Genomic DNA, 20,228 nt, shown 5'->3' with positions numbered 1-20,228 from the left:
CTCTAGAATGAGTCAAATCTAGGAGTAGCTCCAGCATCTAGGCTATTTGACCTGTGCGACAGCAGTGTGGCAGGGTATTTTGTCTTATTGGTCTCTCGACTGGCTCCTTCTATATCTTGAAATGATGATTACACTCATAGTAGTATCTGTTTTCAAGACTTCTTTCCCATCTAGGTGTAAAACAACTGTCTATGTTGACTGCAATGTGTGTCTCTTGAAAAAATTCCAACAACAAATTTTAATAAGGTGTTAAAATGTCTTACATAGATTGTTAACCAAAAAGAAACAGGACAATTTTAAATATTTTTATCTTTGATATGTGAAATCAATCTTGGGGGGGAAAAAAGTCTGTTCAATAACCTTTTTATAACCTTTATCATTTTTTCTATTGGTTCATTCTCAACAAAATTGGTATTGGAACATTTCAGGTTTTTGTTTGCAACTTAACACTAATTTATTTTTGTTCCTTGAAAAAGTTCAAATACTTGCGTTATACTGTTAAATTTAACGCCGCAACTACTACATATGATCACATTAAAAAGTGTTAAATTTACTCTGTTAGGGAGTGGCAGGAAGTGATCAGTGTTAATTTACACTAATAATAATTTAAATTGCACTGCATATTTACAACATAAATGCAAAGTGCTACACAGCATAAAGTCAATAAAAGAACAATAAATGAGCAAATATTAAAAATAATTATGTTAGAACTGATTCAACAGTATGTTACATTGAACTAAGTGTTAATTTAACACTCCAAAATGTACTCTGTATTTATACAAAAAGAATTGCAACAGAATCATCCTTCATGATCTGGTGTGCAGAAATGTGTGCCATAATTGTTATAATCTATTTTACTGTGACATTTGTAACACTAAAACTCCTCAAATGGCAGATGTGTTTATTTTATAATTTTTAAATGTCTATTTTTAGGCCTTTTGCCATTATTGACAGTATTCAGGTCAAAGCTTTAATTTGGAAATAATATTTTAATCATCTATATTTTTGGAAAACAAAAATGCAGAATTGTAAGATTTTTTTTAATCAAGTGAACAGGATACATGCTTCTTGTATCAAAGGTCAAGATCCCAATTTTAATCTCATTTCCTTTGCCTTTTGTAATGCAGATAACCTTTCTGGAGTTGATAATCCCACATGCACTGAGGAAGACAAAGTTAAGATTTACAGATAGATATGCAGGGACTACTTTATTTTAAAATGTGCGACAGCCCCTGGCTTTCATTTCTGTTGTTTTCAAATGCCATATTAATTCCCTGAATGAGTCACAGACTTCTCTCAGAGGCTTTACACTTTTTGAAATTTTAATTTAGCCCAATTAAGTTCTGAATTGCTTTTAGCCTCCTGAGAGGAAATGGCTCTTTATGAAGGATGGATTTGAGTACTGACAGGGAGGGAGACTGTCTCAAAATGGTTTGTTCAACTAACCCAATAATTGTTGGGAGCAAAACGTGAGTTTGAAGCTCTGTAATGCTGCACGACTTTAATATTCAGTACTCATAGAAGCTTTTGTTGTGTTAAAGCAAAAAATAAAAATAAATAAATAAAAACCAAGTGTCAGTGGAACATGACAGAACTAACGTATATTTCTGCACAACAAACACCCTCCTGAAAGACAAATACAAGTGGCAAACAGACAAAAGCAAGCAATTCCACAGTTAAGTGGCACACTTAACTGAAAGGGTTTGAAAACTATTCCACGTGGAATGAACCAATTTTGTGCACGTACTGCTCTAACCAGCAGGCTGTAAACACCGCAGAAATGTTATTGGATTGAAGCAACAGCAGCTTTGTTTGAACATAATGGTGACGTAAAAACCTCCTGTATATCCTGGAGGTTCTGCTGAGATGTTGGCGTATCCACACAGTTCCACAGTGACAGAAGCCACATTCACACATGGAACCGAGTACATTTACATAAGAATATAAACCCGGCAGCAGCAGCAGCACTGATTTGCATTCATCTGGAGTTTTTACCGAGTACATTTTCTGTATCTGCTCACAAATTTGTGTGGTCATATTTGTAATGACGCGAGTACCCGACTCTGCTGTGGTGTGCACCACAATAAAGCCATTTTGAAGGAGGGTAAGGTGCCAATGTGTGGCTACAGATCATTCAAATTTCATGCTGTGAATTTTGATGTTGACATTTGTTGCCCCCCTACTGGCTGCATGAAGCCTATGATATGTAGCCACCCTTACAGGTTGTCTGAGGTGCTGATCTGGAGATATGAATCACTTGTGACTGAATTTGTTCCACTTAAATCTAGTGTAAAGTGATAAGTTTTCACTGTTTTTTTTAGAAAATTCAGAGTGGTACTTAAAACATCTCAACATTACACAATCTTAACACTTTTGTTTTTGCTCCCATTTTTCATGAACTGAACTCAAAGATCTTAAACATTTTCTATATACACAAAAGACCTATTTCTCTCAAATATTGTTCGCAAATCTGTCTAAATCTGTGTTAGTGAGCACTTCTCCTTTGCTGAGATAATCCATCCCACCTCACAGGTGTGGCACATCAAGATGCTGATTAGACAGCATGATTATTGCACAAGTGTGCCTTAGGCTGGCCACAATAAATGGTCACTCTGAAATGTGAAATGTTTACAGTATATATCGTCAACCAACCCACCCTGACCTACACACACAACCCCTCCCCTAAACACACAACTCCCCAGACACATACAACTCCAGCATACAACTCCCTTACCCCCCCCCCCCCCCCCCCCCACACACACACACATCTGAGCAGACATGTGAGTACAAAGTCTGAGGACCTTTTCACCACAAGTTTAATTTTTCAATTTCTGCTCCTCAAATCCTGCGTGATGTGATTTTAAAGGGATCAATTAACATCAAATTATCATCAAAACTGCGCAAACACAGCAGACGTGGGGTTAAAATCCACATAATTCAGGAGACATAAAATAGCAAACCCATTTGATGAATTTTCCATTGAGATAAGCCGCTGATTCAAAATCTGGGTCAAGACTTTCCTCATATTGTCTTCCTAAAAACCCATCTTTAAGAAATCAATGTTAATAATTGAAGCCTGAGCACGAAGGCGCTGCATGTGTGAGTAACTCCCGACTGGGTGCTTTCACAAAGGGTTAGGTGTTGAACATGCTCACGGCTACCCTGGCAGCCAACCAATCAAAGCACAGCGCGTGCAAGTGGTAAAGAGACTCACTCGGCCCAGGTTGACCTCTCCTTTGCCTCCTCTGGAAAACTGGCTGGTCAGCTGGTACAACATGGTGCGCCCACGCTTCCTGGCCTCGCTGAAGTGAGAGCTGCTCTTCCGTCTGCGCCTCTTGTCATCTGGAACTGAGACACAGTCACAGAATTGGGATCATGTCAGTTGGTATCACAGACTGGATATAAATACTGGCCAAACTGTCCGTGATGTCGTCCATCAGTTTTCTGGAAAGCTGGTTTGAAATTCAAATAGTGCAGCTCTAGATGCTGCCATGTTGGCAGTGCTTAACTCTGCCCAACTCACAGTCAGCCCATGAACAGGTGTAACATGGGAAACATGCATGAATTACACCAGAACACATCCCCCATCTCAGAGTCTCTACAAGCTTAAGCTAACAGGTGAATCTTGGGTATTGTTTTTGCAGACTGGGTGGTGGTTTTATAACAGGGAGCTTGGGTGCGGGCATTAAAAATCATGACAGGCTTACTGTATCAGTACCCGTGGAGGAACAGGGGAGCTAGCATCACCAAGCTACCGACCACCATGCTAACAGTGCTAACATACAAATTAAATACAGGCAAATTTCACTCAATGGAAATACTGGGGCGCAGACCTCTTAAATGGTAAGTTAGTACAATTAACTAATTGCTAGTGGGGCTCTGTTCACTGGCACACATTAGCTGTCATTCGAAGTGACCACACCCCTAATTATTGATAACTTTATGGATTACAATGTCTTAAACTGATGAGTATAGAAAAAACAAATATTCAGTGAATGGGGAAACTAGTTATCGAGGCCAAAAAAGTTGTTTTGTTTTTTATTATTATTATTATTATTATTATTTATTTATTTATTTATTTATTTGTTGTTATTTTGTTTTGTTGTTGTTTAGGCTGTAAACAAGTTAGTTTCTGTTGTAAATCTGGGAATCTTAACTATGGGGGTCCATGAGGAGTGACATGTTTTGGAGCCAGCCACAAGGGGCCATTCAAGGATCTTGAAGTATTTCCACTTTTGCATTGGCTTCATTTATAGACACTGGAAGTTGGGGTTTGGTCAGTCTAAAACATATGGAAGGGTGTGAATGCCCAGGGGGGATATTGTGATACTTCATTCTAAATGGTGTCAAGTTGTATGTTCAGCTGTACTTACAATGTTTCAAGTCTACAGCCACCAGTGATGTGCTTTATTGCTCGACGGTCTTTCTGTCCATTGCATTACAACAAAAAAATGCTCTGCTTCCCTCTCTTATTTGTTGCAGAAAGTGTCCAGGTTCCTCTGCTGCCCAAACTAAACCCTCAATTGGAACAAAAATTGTCTGACTTCAGAGCACGAAAGGCAACCCAAACAAAGCGAATGTGTAGAATGTGACAGTGATGAACAAGTGTGCAAGGAGAAAATGAAGGCTGGGGGGCAGAAGACGGCCTGCTCATAAATCATGACCAAAGTAAACAAATAAGAAGTGCACGGTTTGTTTTTTATACAGGTTGTAGCCTACCTTCTTTCTTGTTGTTGTGGTGCCCTTTTCCGTGGGTGTCAGTGATGTCCTTGAATGAGAAAAGGAAGAGAACCATCTCCCCTTTCTCATTCTTTATGGGTACGATGTCCAGAAGACACCAGAAAGCAGATCCTGAAACCAAAAACATATTCAGAAGACATACACACTGTGTAAATATTTTAGGCATCACAGATAATGACAATAATGATGATGATGATTTTACATGAGTAGGTCAACAACAACAAAATGTCAAAATATACCACAAAAGTCACATCAGTTATGTTGTCTCAAATTTCATTTTCAAAAATAGACTAGTGCAGTGCCTGTAGGAAGTTTGTATTCCTATAGAAAATTGGGACCATCCATTCTCATGGATGGTTATATGAGGCTGTGTTTGAAGGTGGGATGTAGAAAGAGGTGTACTTATATTATTATTTTAATATAGTATTTCATATTGTTTAAAAACATCTGTTTTATTATATGAAATTAAAAGGACTCCTATTAAACAGGTTATTGGAAGAGACTCGGGCAAAATTAAACAGAACATTTCGAATATTTGAAACAGCAAATCCCATCTCCTGAACACAGTTTATTTAAACTTGAACTCTCAGCAAATATAAGCTTTTATTCAGCTTATGTACTTAATGAAATGTTGTACAAATTGTGGAATAATATATTTTATTCAGCTTATGTATTTACTGAAATGTTGTACAAATAGTGGGAAATTTGTTGGTGTTATCAAACAGCGGATTTTAGCTAACGTCTCCTCAGTGTTGTCAAGTGAAACTCAGTCGCAAGGAACACTGACACCACACCTTTCATAGTAAAATATTTTGGCCGTGGCTATTTGCACGGCAGCCGTGTCCATAACTCTCATTTGGCTATTCGCATGGCAAGACTTTGGTGGCAAAACTTGGAACTACTTGTATAAACAAACATACTGCATTCAGGATGTCATAACTCCTTTAATATTTTTCGATTTGGATGATTTTTTTATTTTTTTTTTATTTGGCTGTGTCCATAACTCTCATTTCACTATTTGCACGGCAAGACTCTGGTGGCAAAAGGCCGACCCTATTCGAACGGCGGCCGTGTCCATAACTCTCATTTCATGCAGTATGTTTGTGTATACAAGTAGTTCCAAGTTTTGCCACCAGAGTCTTGCCATGCAAATAGCCAAATGAGAGTTATGGAAATGGCAGCCGTGCGAATAGCCACTTCCAAATATTTTTGCTGGGATGCTAGCATTAAACATCTTATTGTGAAACGGTGCAAGCAACATGAGCTATCTGATATTGTTTAACTTTGCTACCAGTAACATCAGCGAGCCACGCCATCTTGGAAGTATGAATGTTTCAATGTTAATCAAAATAAAGGAAGGTTTTGAGAATTAATTTCAAAAATTTTCATAATAAAGGATGCACATCATCATGCTATGCACAAGCCATATCCGAAAGCTGAGGTTGATCTGACAAATAGAGATATACGAGCCACATACACATACTGCTTAGTAGGTCACAGAGACAGTCGAGATAGTCAATACATACACACACACACACACACACACATATATATATATATATATATATATATATATATATATATATATATATATATATATATATATATATATATACACATATACATATACACATATATATATATATATATATGTATATATATATATATATATATACACACATATACATATACACATATATATACACACATACACATACATATATATATATATATATATATATATATATATATACACACACACATTATATATATATATATTCTTATGCATGAGTGAGTGCATCAGTTGCTAGCAGTCAGCCTTAGAGTGAACACGTGTATTGAGCACCTGTCTGATTCTCATTTGCATGATGGAACAATTTCAGCAAAAGTATTTTATCAAACTACATGGCTGAGCCATGCATGTGTGCGCATAGGTTTCAAAGATGATAATATTGTTATAAAAAATACACCTCAGGTTAGATTAGGAAGGCATTGAGTGTGCATGAAAAGAAACAGTGAGTCTGAAAGGTGAGGACGATTACAGCGAGTCAGGCAGAGACGGAGCCGCACAGATCTGAGACTTCGCCATAACCCAGTCTGCTCATTAGCAACTCTGCAGAAACTGTTCTCTGCCACCAAACAGATGTTTCACATCTCCACAGTGTCCCGTGTGTGTGTGTGTGTGTGCGTGTGTGTGTGTGTGTGTATGTGCATGGGTGTGTGTGTGCTTGGCCTCCAGAAAAAGAGGGAAAAGAAAACAATGTTTGTATTTTAGCTCCAGTTGTAGGCGTAAATTCAACATGGGAGAAGATGTGTTTTGTGTGTGCATGCTCAAAGCAACACTGCACATCCCCTGAATGAATGAATCCCTTTAAAAATTGGATTTTTAAAAAATTACTACCGGTATTTGTAAAAGAAAATATCTCTCCATATAAAATCTCCTCTCAAATAATTCTGTTTGGTGAAGAGTGAGATCGTTCACGTTCATGTTTCCGAGAATACTGTATTCTGCCCGAACGGCTGTTTCCCCTCTGTGCCGTGTTGTTGTGTCTCTATATTATTTTGGGTAAACAATGTCATCGACTCTGTCAGCTGCAGCTAATTGTTTCAGCTGCAGGAGGAAAAACATGGCCATGCTTCCAGCTGTCATGGAGCTTTGGTAATCCATCAGAGTAATTATTGCTTTGCACGCTGATGCTGCAGGTTTTGGGGATCTGTTGGAGAAATGTAAGCTTCTCTGCCAATAAGCGCGGCTTATGCTTGCTCTCTCAACACGATATGTTGAATCCACAACTTCAGCAAGCTTAGAAGCTTGCAGTTCAATTTCATATTTAAGCAACACTAAAAAGAGATGGTATAGTATTTTTTTTTTTTCTGCATGGAATCCTGCACCAGAGTTGATGTTAATGAGTCCTCTAACATGCTATTTACTCCTACCAGCTTTGGAGTAAAAAGGTTCACTTCATTTGATGGTGTTGTATGACAATGATAACTACGCTGGGGTTTTCAGTGACTGTTTTCAAAACTGGGAGTCATTTATGACCCCAGGCATATATTTTTATGCACAATTTTCCTAATTTTAATTGGATCAGCTGATCGTGTGGCGGGAAGATCTGTGAGATTTTCAACATTATAGCTTCAGATGGTATTGTAATTTGCTAATGCTAATTAATATATTTTACTGTTTTGTAGGGAAGCACAGCCAACAGACCTACAACAGCAAAATTTACAGCTGCACAAACATTGAGACTGATTCTTGATGGCCAGAATGAGGATGAAAATAGCTCGTGATTGTCACAAAGGATGACTGATGGGTTCACTGAGATTTGTGTTAAAGAACTGGTATATTTGCTAGCAGTGTTGCCCAGTAACTTTGAAAAGTTACTTTATACAGCTACATTTTACAGTTACTTTATACTGTTACTTCATTAGCAGCCGCGGACAACTTTCGTCAGCTGCTGAATGTAACTAATTAAGTACCCAGCAATCTAACTTGGTTATTTTTAAGGGCCCTGTCCCACTGGCGTTTAGGAGGATTTGCGCATGAAATGAGGAGACAAAAGCTGAGCGTCCGCAACAATGGTGGGCGGAAATGACAAATGTCCCGGGGTGGATCAGCGAATACATGAGGAAGAAAAGCGGATATAACAGGGAACAGAAGCGAAGATGACCGCGGAGGCGCCCCCATGAGGGGCACAGCGGGCGTGAGGCACTCGCTTCATCCGTGCCCACTCTGTCTGCATGCGCGACATACCATTTGCGACCGTGATGTGGCTGTGCTGGGCACGCGTCATATCTGTTTTGCACGCTGTCCTGGTCCGCCGCCAAGCCACGCCAACCCGTCGGTTGCGGATATCAGCGGATGACAGGGGATATGCGGCGCGTTGGTTGTGTATGTCCTGCGTATGTCTTCAGTATGTGTTCAGGCAGTGAGGCGGATCTCATCCGCAGCAGGATTTTTGAGCCGCTCAAAAATCCTGGCTGCGGACATGCGTGCCTCTGCGGATGATCACGGACGTGTTCAGATGGCGGCCGACTTATACAGGAATGTTACATGGTTATTGCGGTTGTTTGGCGGATGTGGGCCACTTTTGTGCGCATTCCATCCGCAAATCCTCCTAAACGCCAGTGGGACAGGGCCCTAAGATTGTGTACTCAGAAAAGTAATGATTAGTTACTTTGCTGATTAGTTGTTTTGCTGATTACTCAATCTTAAGAGTAACCAAGTTAGACTGCTAGTTACCTTATTAGTTACATTACTTATTAGTGGTTAAAGTTAGAGTTGGGGGTAGGAGTAGGGTAAGTAATAGTGAGTTTAACCCCCCGTCACAAAAATTTGAAACATTTTGTGATGGGGGCACGAAAAAAAAACCAAAACAAAAACGTGAGACTGGGCTGGCTGCTCACAGGACACACGTGTCAGGCTGGGCCCATGCCCCTGTCCTGTCAGACAAATGTGACATTCAGATCACCTGCTGCGTGTCCACATGAAATGACAGTCCGTTTCTCCAGCCCGTCGCAAAAGCAATATAGGTTTTTATGTATTTCCACGTGAGGACAGCAAGCACACACGCACGTGTCCGTCAAAACAGGGTACGTGTTCTGCAGCTGTGATGTCCAAGACCAGAGATGTCTCAACACCTGCAGCTGTTGGCAGACACACCCCGTCAGTCCAGCGCACACACCAACACACCATCTGTCATCCATATCAGCAGCTCAACCAAGCGCGCAAAACATGCACGATTCACATGCATGGCACAAGTGTGTGAGGGGGGAGCTGACACTCTGGCACCTCACGTGTATTGCTGTTTGCAAAGCCACGCTCGTGGGGGCACTTAAACAAATTTCACCGCCAGGTCAAAAGTGATCATCTGCAAACTGTTGTCGTGCTAACAGCGCAAATGGCCATACATTTTCTAAGTGCCAAGCAAGCAGTTTTACTTTTGAATAATAATTTGAAAAAGTTTCACAAGTTAAAAATACTCTTGCGTCAACTATTTCGGAAAGTGGCACAGGCATTACTTATCACTTATCATAAAGTATATTTATAAACACTAATAAAATTGATAACCAAAAAAAAAACATTTGTACGGCTTTATTTTGAATAAAAGTAATTTACAGATCTGTGATTTATGTTTGCACAACATGTTCCACCTTTTTGGTAACTGATGTTTGCAGAAAATCAATGTGAAGTATCTCAGCCTTTCCGGCCACTCACCATTCTTCTTGTAGAAGCGGACCTCGGCCTGGTACTCTTCTCGGCCCTCTAGGGCTTTCGCCATCTGGTGTGCAACATGTTCGCTGGTGTCCGTCCCGTACAGGAAGCGGCAGCTGCAGTTCTTCTGCATCACCTCAGTGCGTGTGAATCCCGTCAACTCACAGAAGCCGTCCGAGCAGTAGACGATGGGGTAGCCGCGGTGACCCTGGGAGTTACCCAACAGGAAGTTACTGTCTGTGATGGAAAGTGAGAATGGAAAAACAGTTAGTGGCAGCGGGGCATCACACATTTTAAGAAAGCTGTAAGTTCACATCCAAAGTGTCGCTGGCTGAACATGAAGGCTTGCTGAAACCTGAAATGGCAAACAGACTACCTTTTTAATTAATCCTATGTAAACACTGTTCAATAACTCACTGCGGTCTCCCAGTGCACCTTATGCTAGACTGAATTTGGTGGATCTTTTTTTCTTGGCACCAATATCCGGTTCTATTTCCATTAGCTCGAATCAAAGACTGTTTAGCTCTCTGAACTCACGTCAAAGCTTTGTAAGCTCGGCCCAACACAAGAAACAAGTTTAAGATTTCAAAGCAAACATCATTCACACTTTGTTGTGTACTCAGTTTCACACTAAATTTTCCCCAGGCTGTCAAAGGCTACTGAGTGGATAAAAATGGGAAAAAATTCTTGGACACGCTGAATCAATAAGAACCCATGACAGACATCAGCCTAGAATTTAAAAATTGATTATATAATAATGAGGGAAAGGGATTAGCAAGGAAAAGAGATTAGTATGAAGATTTAAGATGATCTGAAGTTATTATAAGCTTCAGTGTACCTTCAAAAAGTCAAACTGAAGTCAATTTAATATGTCAATGTGTAAATAAAATATATTTTGTATAGATCATGTCAGTTTTTGGTTTTAGTGCATTATATACAGTACAAAAATATAAATGCAACACTTTGTTTAAGTCAACACTAAGATTTCTTGTAAGCACATGTTTAATTTCCTTGAATTTTGTTCACAAATTTGTTGAAATCCATGTTAATGAACATCTGATCTTTGTCAAGATCATCCAGCCATCTCACTGGTGTGTCAGATCAAGATGCTGATTAAGCAGCATGATTATTGCACAGATGTGCCTTGTAAAAGCCCACTTTAAAATGTGTGGTTGATCTTGAAAAAAGGTCTTCCATAGAAGAAGTCAGATGTGGTGGTCTTGGGCTGTCATGGTCACATGTCTCATTGGTTGGAAACAATTTTAGCTGTGGCTAAGGGCCCATTCACACTATGAGGTGAAGTGTCTGACACTGGCTGATGAAGCAGATTCTCAAAGGTCTCTGTGAAACGCCAGAAAATGCTCAGTCCAGGGTCCAAATTTCCCGTCTTCAACACAGGTTGATGAAGCTCAGCAGAGGGCAACATTGTACTAGCGGAGCTCAACGTTTGGTGAAGGTCCACTGATTTACTTTTGGACGTAGTTCAACTTTCGCCATTAGAAGATGAGCACTTTGGTCGCACACACTGCAGAACAGTAATACAGCTTGGCGGAGCTGATTGTCAACTCAGCATTTGATAAGGCATGTGACGTAGCCTATATTAACTAGTCGTAGATCTGTGATTGCGTCACTTGCCATTGGTGCGCCATTGAGACGAGTTCTAGATATTCGTTTGCATTTCTTCATATTTTAACATATTTCTTCATGCCCAGGGGATCCAGAGGAAGTGGTGCATCCTCTGATGTTCAGTGGAGGCCGACAGAGGGCAGCACAGCAGTAATGGTGCACTAGCAGAGGTGATGTAACAGTAGCGGAGCTCAACTCTTGCCGCCGTTTCAGCATGAACGTCGAAAATTTTAAACATGTAGAAGATTTTTCTGGGACTACGACATCAATGTTGCCCAGCTGATGTCGACTTAGCTCCTGTGGCAGACTTAGCTAAGTCTGCCGCTAAGTATGGGAGCGCGCTCCCTCAAAACTTGTGACATCTTGTGTGTTAAAACGGTACATTTTAGAGCAGTCTAATCGTGATCAGTCCAAGGTAAACCTGTGCAATACTCATGGTGCTTAATCGGGATCTTGCTCTTCCACACCTGCCACATGGATGGATTATCTTGACAAAGATGAAGTATTCATTAACATGGATTTTAACAACTTTGTGAACAAGATTTGAGAGAAATAAAACTTTGATGTGCATAGAAATCTTAGTTTTTACTTCAATGTATGAAAAAATGGGAAGAAAAAAAAAACAAAACTGTTGCATTTATGTTTTTGTTGAGTATATGACACCATTTTGGGTCTGCAAATATGTCATGCCACACAGGTATGTCACCTTTTATTTATTTATTCATTCATTTTAATTTGAGGAGCTTTGTGAAACCCCCATCACATCTCCTCACCACCAATGAAGCTCAACTTGCAGAACATTTAATAACCGGATCAGATTTTTAAATCATAATAAGTTTCAAGCACAAGTTAATTTGCTATTGCAATCAAAAAGCAAAAGTAATTAGTGGAAAAAAACGATTGGTGTTTGTGGTCCTTGTCATTATGTATGGTCTGCAAGCTGAAATAAATTAAACTAAATGAAAGAAGTCCTGCTGTAAATTTCAACATTCCTTATGAATTACTATTAGATGACATTAGGAATTTATGCAAACCATTACGACATTAAAATGTAGGTGTGTCTCTGAGAAATTCAATACTCTCTTGAATTACTACCTCGGGGCATGATGGTGCAAGAACTCAGATGAAAAAATCCGGTATAATTATCCTGTTTCCAATATCATCTCCTGTGTGAGTGCCTGTGTTCAGATCTAATGTGTGTGATCAGGGACTGATGATCTAACCTGTGTGTCCACATAATACAAAGCAATGCTTTGGGACAATGCAGTGACGAGGGTCTGTAGAGGGTGTGGGACATTAAATATCCGGTGTGGTGTACACATTTCTCTTATCGTTCCACTAATGTGATTGCACGCGTTTAGTTTTCTGCTGCGCTTTCAGTGCTGCAGACATTGAAGTGCTGAGCTCCTCCTTTAGTCATCTCACATTACTGCATGTTGTTTACCTACAGCCACACGTTCCAGCCGTCTGCTGTGGGACCTCGGACTACCAGTCCGCAGGCCATGCACACATTCTAAATACCGGCAGATTAATCATGGTGCTACAGTTTGACGTCATATATTCCCCTGGTTGCAAGTCGCCTATGTCCTTGAGAAGCTGAAAGAAGTTCCTGCTGCAGTGTGGCTTTATTGTTAAAGCAAGATCCTTCAGCATTTAAATAGTCTATCATGACAAATTCATCATCTTTGGGTGTTTGAGATTGTTGTCAAGGCAAAACAAGGAGCCTTCAGATCTCACCACGGTATCACTGCAGGTTGATCAGTCATAAAAATGGTTACTCGCACTCACATCAGCCTCGGGAAAAGCACCAAGACGTTAAAGTAAAGTACAATTAAGTAAAACATTTACAGAGCTTAACCCATTACTTCTATTGTCACAGCACTACACCAAAAACTAATTGTGAGGCTGTGCACAGCTGGAGCATCAGATCCACACCAGAGGTGAATGAGTTTTTCTTCTAATTGTGAATAAATTTTGCGTTAATTGTCATAAGCATCTGTTCATTTCTTTTTGAGGAATCCTGCTAAAATAAAAGAGACAAAATGACAACTGTCATAACCTGCAACTGTCATAACCTGCAGATGTGTTGCAATAATTTATGCACATTTTTCTGTATGGTTTATGCCGATAAAAGATGCATCACAATAAAGCATTAAAGGTGCACTAAAACCCCCCAGAACACACTCACACACTCATTTATCCATCTTTTGAATGATGTGTAATTATATATTACAGGAGCTATTTGTGGATATTAGCATGTGCCTCAACAACGAACATGATCATTAAGGCCATGAACTTTACTGAATGCCAACAGGGGTGGGTGGGTTTGGGGGGGGTGGGGTAGTACAAAGACAAATGTGCACAATTGCTGCAGAGTGAGCCTCCAAAGGAGGAGCATTACACAGCTGCTGCCAGGCTTTCCATAATCGAACACCTTAATTGGCCACGGAGAACAGAAGGCAGTCCATAGGGGACGTCTTTTCTGAGCACAGACAATGTTTCTTGGTTGTGCAATGAGCAGCAACTAAACTGTCATCGTGGAATTATGGGAAAGGAGGCAAACATCAGGTGGAGAGCAGCACGAAGTGGGAGATTTACACCCTGCCTGGTAACGCCGTTGTTCCGAGGCTCCAGCAATGAGAAACTGAAATATTTATTTTATTGCCTGCTGCAGATGTTTGACAAAGTGAGCTGTCTGAAATCGCCCTGAAAACAACAGCTGAAGATGTGTTGCTGTGAATAAGCCTCCTCTTAATGGGTGTTCAAAAAAATAAAAAAATAAATAAAAAATTTCCACCACCTCAACTTGGTGAGCCAGCAACTGTTTGAGAGCGAACACATTCATCTCCGGTTTACGTAAGATTTAACCAAGAATAGGTACATCTCTACTCAGCATCCTTAAATCAGTCTTTCAAATAGGTCAAGGCCAGGTGTAGTCATAAATCATTTTGTAAGGATGGACCAAAACCCACACACAGCTGGGGGGAGGGGGCAAACCCTGCTGCGTTTGGTGCTTTGCAAACTGTGCTGCTTCACATCATCGATCAGAGTATTCTCTTATCTGCATGAATCAGAGCAGTTTTATTGAAACAGAGATGGAGATCCAGTCATCCAAAAAAAAAAAAAAAAAAAAAAAAAAGGATTTGTTTAAATAACAAAATCAAATGTGTTTCTGGTCTTATTTTGAGCCAAATTCGTATCATGTTGATGCTTGTCATGACACTCAGCATCCTCACTCACCTCAGGTGCTACCAAAACCCGTGCACGGGTGCAACAGTGCCCATGTGGACCATGTTTGATAATTGGTGTGTGTGTGTGTGTGTGTGTGTGTTAGAGAGACAAAGAGAAAGAGAGAGAGAGACTGTGACAATGCATCAATTCTTTGGCAATAATCCTCTCAGGGATATTGCTCCGAGTGGCCGCTCCACTGTGCCGGCTTCCTTAATTACACATCTGTGCTGAGGAGCTACAATTGTAATCTAACATGACGTGACTTGCTCCCGCTAACACTGAGCAGCCTGCGTCGTGTCCGTGTCATGGCATGTGCAGGGGACAAAGCCCATGAGGTTTTTCCTGTTCCTCTGCAGCTTCAGTCACGCACAGGGGCAGATTAGTCGATGAGAGCTCCTGCAGAAATGTACCTTACACCCAGGAATCATGTACTTAAAATCAGAGAGTTTCAGGTCTTTCAACATCATACCCTCTCACTCAGGTGACCCAGGCAGGGTTGATTGCACCCTGTCTTGTGCCCCAGCAGTCCCTCCTTTTAATCCTAAAATAAAACACTAGGAGGCCCTCCCTGCAGCCTCCGTGGTGGACTTGGGGGGACCTATGTTGTGATTTGACACTATAAAATAGAACTGAATGCATATGCACCTATCGACCCAGGTCTACATTTTGGTACCCCAACCCAATGGATCTCAACATGGGCCTATGGATCTATAACTATGGATCTTACCAGGTGGTACCATATATAGAGGAGGAAAAAAAAATGAGGAAAAAGAAAGGGCCCAACACAGAACCTTGGGGCACTCCATATTTAACTACAGACAATTTAGACGTAATGCATTATAGAAAACAGACCATCCCCTCCCCCTCTCAGATAACTATGAGCTGAACCATAAGTGGACCTGCCAAGCAAGATTTTCCAAATCTATATGCAACAACCAACAATGACAAAACTATACAGATACTGATGAAGTGGAACACACACTTATACCAAGCAAAAGATAAATGGTGCAAAGAAAGTGCTATTTGACAGGTGTGCCAACTGAGAAATAAGGATGGCTAGACACACATTCAATATCAAAAGTCAAAACAAAAGAGATCTTGCACATAATTTGATACCAGAATTAAGACAGTATGACCAGCAGTTCCTTAGATATGGCGTACCATCCACTGAAGCACACACTGATGGATGAACAGGCAGAACATAGTGCACTATGTCTAACGTTTTTGGTCAATATGCAAATTGTACAATGACTATCCCTGGAAACATAACAAAAAGTGTAGCAAACCTTTACTATTATGTTTTAAGTACAACAGTGAGAGACTACACTGTTTTTATTCACTTGCACACTGTGATAAGACAGATGAAAAACCAAAACAACATCTTGACACGATGCAGAACAAAAAGGTCTATTCATTTGACTGAAGTATCCTTGGTGATCCGAACCTGTAAATAGTAGGTGGACATCATTTATGCAGTTTTTTTAATCCTGAGAGCAGTGCAAGATCCTTTATAAAACCTCGCACCCACTCACACCCATATTTATACACACATGGTACCGGAGGTGCCGTGTGAGGCGCTGACCTGCAGGTTTGGATCACAGTATTTTGCTCAAAGGCACTGACATGGGGTTATGAGGCACCAGAGATTGAACCTCCACCTGTGTGGTTGCTGGGAGACTTGCTTTCACAGGACAACGGTCCTGTCAAATCCACATCTAAATCAAACTTGGCACCTCTAGAACGGTTTTGGATTTGGTATGTCTGACTAAAAATGCAGCAATGATTCTGGCTCGTTTCTGTCCGTCTGCAGGCTTGTGATTTCGCAGCTGCTTGTTCAACAACCGGGCAACAATAAGCGCTTGTAGGAAAAGTCTGACAAGGCTTTGGTCGTCTTTCAACTGAAAAGTATTCCGGTTGAAAATAATCCCGGTTCTTATCTCTGCCTTCAGCTGCACGGCGGTTATGACGTCCCACAGGGCGGAGGCTGGCATCAGTGCGGAATCGTGCCAGGGAGGACAACTAGAGGCGCACATGCATGCTGTGACACATGCATGCACAAGCCAAGCTCAGCATGGTTGTGCTGCAAGTAGACAAGTAGATGCACCTGGTTTTAGCCCATGTGACAGACGTCTGTATTGCTGAAGCACCCTGGAGCAACTCCGGGTGTGCTGCAGTGTGACCTCTGGCAATTTTCCTTCAGGGGATCAATAGACAAAGAGCACAAATGTGCATCCTGCAAAACTGTTCCCGATTCACACAACAAACAGCCACGGAGCCTTAAACGTAGACACATTTCTGCAGAATTCATTTGCAGAAAAACAACCCTGACATAGGCGACATCTCCAATATGGGCAGTGATGGTCTAGTGGTTAAGCGTTGGGCTTCAAACCAGAGGATCCTTGGTTCAAACCCCAGGCTGACTGGAAAATCACTAAGGACCCTTGGGCAAGGTCCTTAATCCCCTAGTTGCTGCCGGTGTGTAGTGAGCGCCTTGCATGGAAGCACCCTGACATTGGTGTGAGTGTGTCTGTATGAGTGGGTGAATGTAACCCTTACCAAAAAATAGTACTGATAAGTATATAAAAGGTAAACTGGAAGTACGTATACTTGAAACATACTTGCATGTACTACTTTTTGGTAAGGGAAGGCATAATTGTAAAACGCTTTGAGTGTCTGATGCATATGGAAAAGTGCTATATAAATGCAGTCCATTTACTGTTTACATGGCTCAAGGACAAATATGGTGCAGTGTTATTTATTGACTCCTTCTCATATTTTGCTTTTATACACACCACGGTCACATTTTTGTCATTTGATTTGTTAGCCTGAGCGCAACGCAATTCATATTTGCGAAGTTTCGGCCAAGGCCGGAGAGTGTGTTGGGGTGGAGGGGTACGTTATGTCATAAAAATGATTAATTTGTAGCTGCAAAATGGATGATGAAATACCAGTGTTGTGAAAGTAACTTTGACAAGTTACTTTTTAGTTACTTTTTCAGTTGATTTATATAGTTACTTTATGCAGTTACTTCATTAGCAGCTTTATGCAATTACTTTATTAGAATCTGCCGAAAACCTGCAACTAATAAGTAATGTAACGAATAAGGTAACTAGTAATCTAACCTGGTTACTCTTAAGATTAAGCAATCAGCAAAGTAACCAATAGTTACTTTTCTGAGTACTAAATCTTAAAAATATCCAAATTAGATCACGAGTTACTTTATTAATTATATTCAGCAGCTGCTGACAAGTTGTCCGCAGCTGCTGATGAAGTAACTGTATTAAGTAATTGTAAAATATAACTGTATAAAGTAACTAATGAAGTAACTTTCCAAAGTTACTTTGCCAACACTGTGAAATACCAACTTTGACTTCATGAATAAATAGATTTAGCCAAAAGGTTAGTTTTTACCTAAAAGTAAAATAATAATAATAATAATAGATTTATTTATTTATTTTTGGCCAGGTGATTCTTACTTGCCCTGTCAACGTAGATTTGTTTTGACACCTTTCACTTACATCTAGTCAATACCACATTGTTGTGTGCCTCACACTGTAGATTGACAAGTGACACTGATTTGTTGATTTTATGATATGCCTACAAAACGCCTACGAATAATGAATTGGATGAACCTAACAGCCCTTTGAGCATCAAGAGTAACCACACTGAAAAAAGAACCAACTTAAAAAAAACATTACAATTGGTAAAATCTGAATGAATTAAGTTGTTTGAACTTAAGTTTGTAAGTTACAAACTTAAGTTCAAACAACTTAATTCATTCAGGTTTTACCAATTGTAACGCTTTTTAAGTTGGTTCAACTACTCTCTTTTTTCAGTGCAGGAATCAAACCAATAACATTAGGTCATATGTGCAGTAATTGACACTCAACCCTCTTCATTATATACTCAAACTGAGCCGCATGTATTGACAGATGTGGCACATCTGTAAGCAGTGAAATAATTAAATACGAGTCAGCAATGTGTTGGGATTGTCAGGAAAAAAAGCCCTCTTTTGTTATGAACAAATTCAATATTGAGCAATCTGCTCAATATTCATTCTGGATTGGGACTTTAAGGCTAAATTGAACATTGCAGAAAACTGTAATTACCAGCTTTGCAAAGTAATAGATAGGAAGAAGATGTATTTTCTCTGCTTTTCACTCCATTACCTCAGGCGGCCAGCTGCACCACCTACATACAGCACTGCTTGTTTTAAGATGTACTTTTCCAAACAAAGGCACAGCTGCATTTTAAAGTCTGCAATTGGACGTTTAAGTGTTATTGCTTTAGCCGACTGTCTCTTCTCAAACATCCGAGTGTTCAAGCATCATCCACGTCAAGTAGCGGGACCCCATCTCCCGGGCAACATGGATGGAAGCTATTTTAAACCATGGGCACTCTGCCACTCATCTAGGAGCCACAGCCTTCTGGTGACTTTGAAAATGGCAAAACTGGTATGTCATTTCAAAAAGGTGGCCCTTGCTGCTAGCGGCATGTTTGCTCTGTCGGATACAGACAGGAAGCTATGCAATACTGATTATATTGTGAAGTGGTTATTGTAAATGTAGAAAATATTCGTTGTTACATTGGTACCCATCTTAAAGCTGCAGTGTGTATGATTTAGTGTCATCTAGTGGTGAGGATGCAGATTGCATTATGCAATCCACAGATATGATTTTGTTTTCTGTGTTTTTTTTTTTATTTTTTTTTGCTTCTTTGGTGACGGGGATTCATGCTCACTTGCCTTGTCTTGTGATGAGCAATATGTGTAATCCTATATTTTACAAAAATAAGGGTTCTCAAACTTGTTAGTGTTGTGTATTCAGTGTCTGAGTGAACCCAATATATGCAGACAGCAACCACACAGGATGTAAAGGGAAAACAATGGTGATTTATTTACCAGAGTAGAGGTCACGTCCAACAAACAGAAGGAGTCCAGTAAGCTCAACAGGAGTTGGTGTAGCACTCAAACAAATGAAGGTAGTGGAAGGCAACAAACAACCGACCAGGGTCCGACAAAAGGCAATCAGTACAAAGACATCACAAATAGCAAACAACCAGGAGGTGTCAAAGAATAACCTGGCCAAGCATTGGAGACAAGTGCAGGGCTAAAATAGTAATGCAAATGAACAGACGAGCGACAGGTGGTGTGATTGGGAATTTAAGGCAGCTGTGAGGGAGACCAGGTGACAAAGACAAGCCTACAAACATACACAGAAACTAACTAAGTGTCACAAACCCTAAGGAACACTGGGGATGAGTAGAAAACTAACACATACCGAAAATAAATACTGAAATAAAAGGGGAACCACAAGGTAAAAAATCCACAAACCAAAGAACAAATGACTAACAACTAAAGTGGAACTCAAAACAGGATAAAGTGTGCAAGGACAGAAAAACAACATGTCTAATAGAT

The 20,228-nt window shown here is 40.2% G+C and overlaps 1 protein-coding gene across 2 annotated transcripts in view; it reads right to left on the bottom strand.

Annotated features, from left to right (window-relative positions):
• kcnh4b (potassium voltage-gated channel, subfamily H (eag-related), member 4b) overlaps positions 1 to 20,228 on the bottom strand; it is an 84,120-nt gene that overhangs the window by 57,665 nt on the left and 6,227 nt on the right. The window contains exons 2-4 of one of the 2 annotated variants that reach the window (XM_034194016.1): positions 9,959 to 10,192; positions 4,720 to 4,851; positions 3,215 to 3,348 (exon numbers count right to left, since the gene is read on the bottom strand). In XM_034194016.1, coding sequence (XP_034049907.1) covers positions 3,215 to 3,348; positions 4,720 to 4,851; positions 9,959 to 10,192 — 500 coding nt within the window. The remainder of the gene's footprint in view (positions 1 to 3,214; positions 3,349 to 4,719; positions 4,852 to 9,958; positions 10,193 to 20,228) is intronic. The other variant, XM_034194017.1, reaches the window with a different exon arrangement.

This window comes from Thalassophryne amazonica, chromosome 18 (assembly GCF_902500255.1).
Source record: "Thalassophryne amazonica chromosome 18, fThaAma1.1, whole genome shotgun sequence".
Classification (NCBI taxonomy): Eukaryota; Metazoa; Chordata; class Actinopteri; order Batrachoidiformes; family Batrachoididae; genus Thalassophryne; species Thalassophryne amazonica.
The sequence above is the reverse complement of the archived record's forward strand: the minus strand, read 5'-3'. Positions and strand labels throughout refer to the sequence as shown.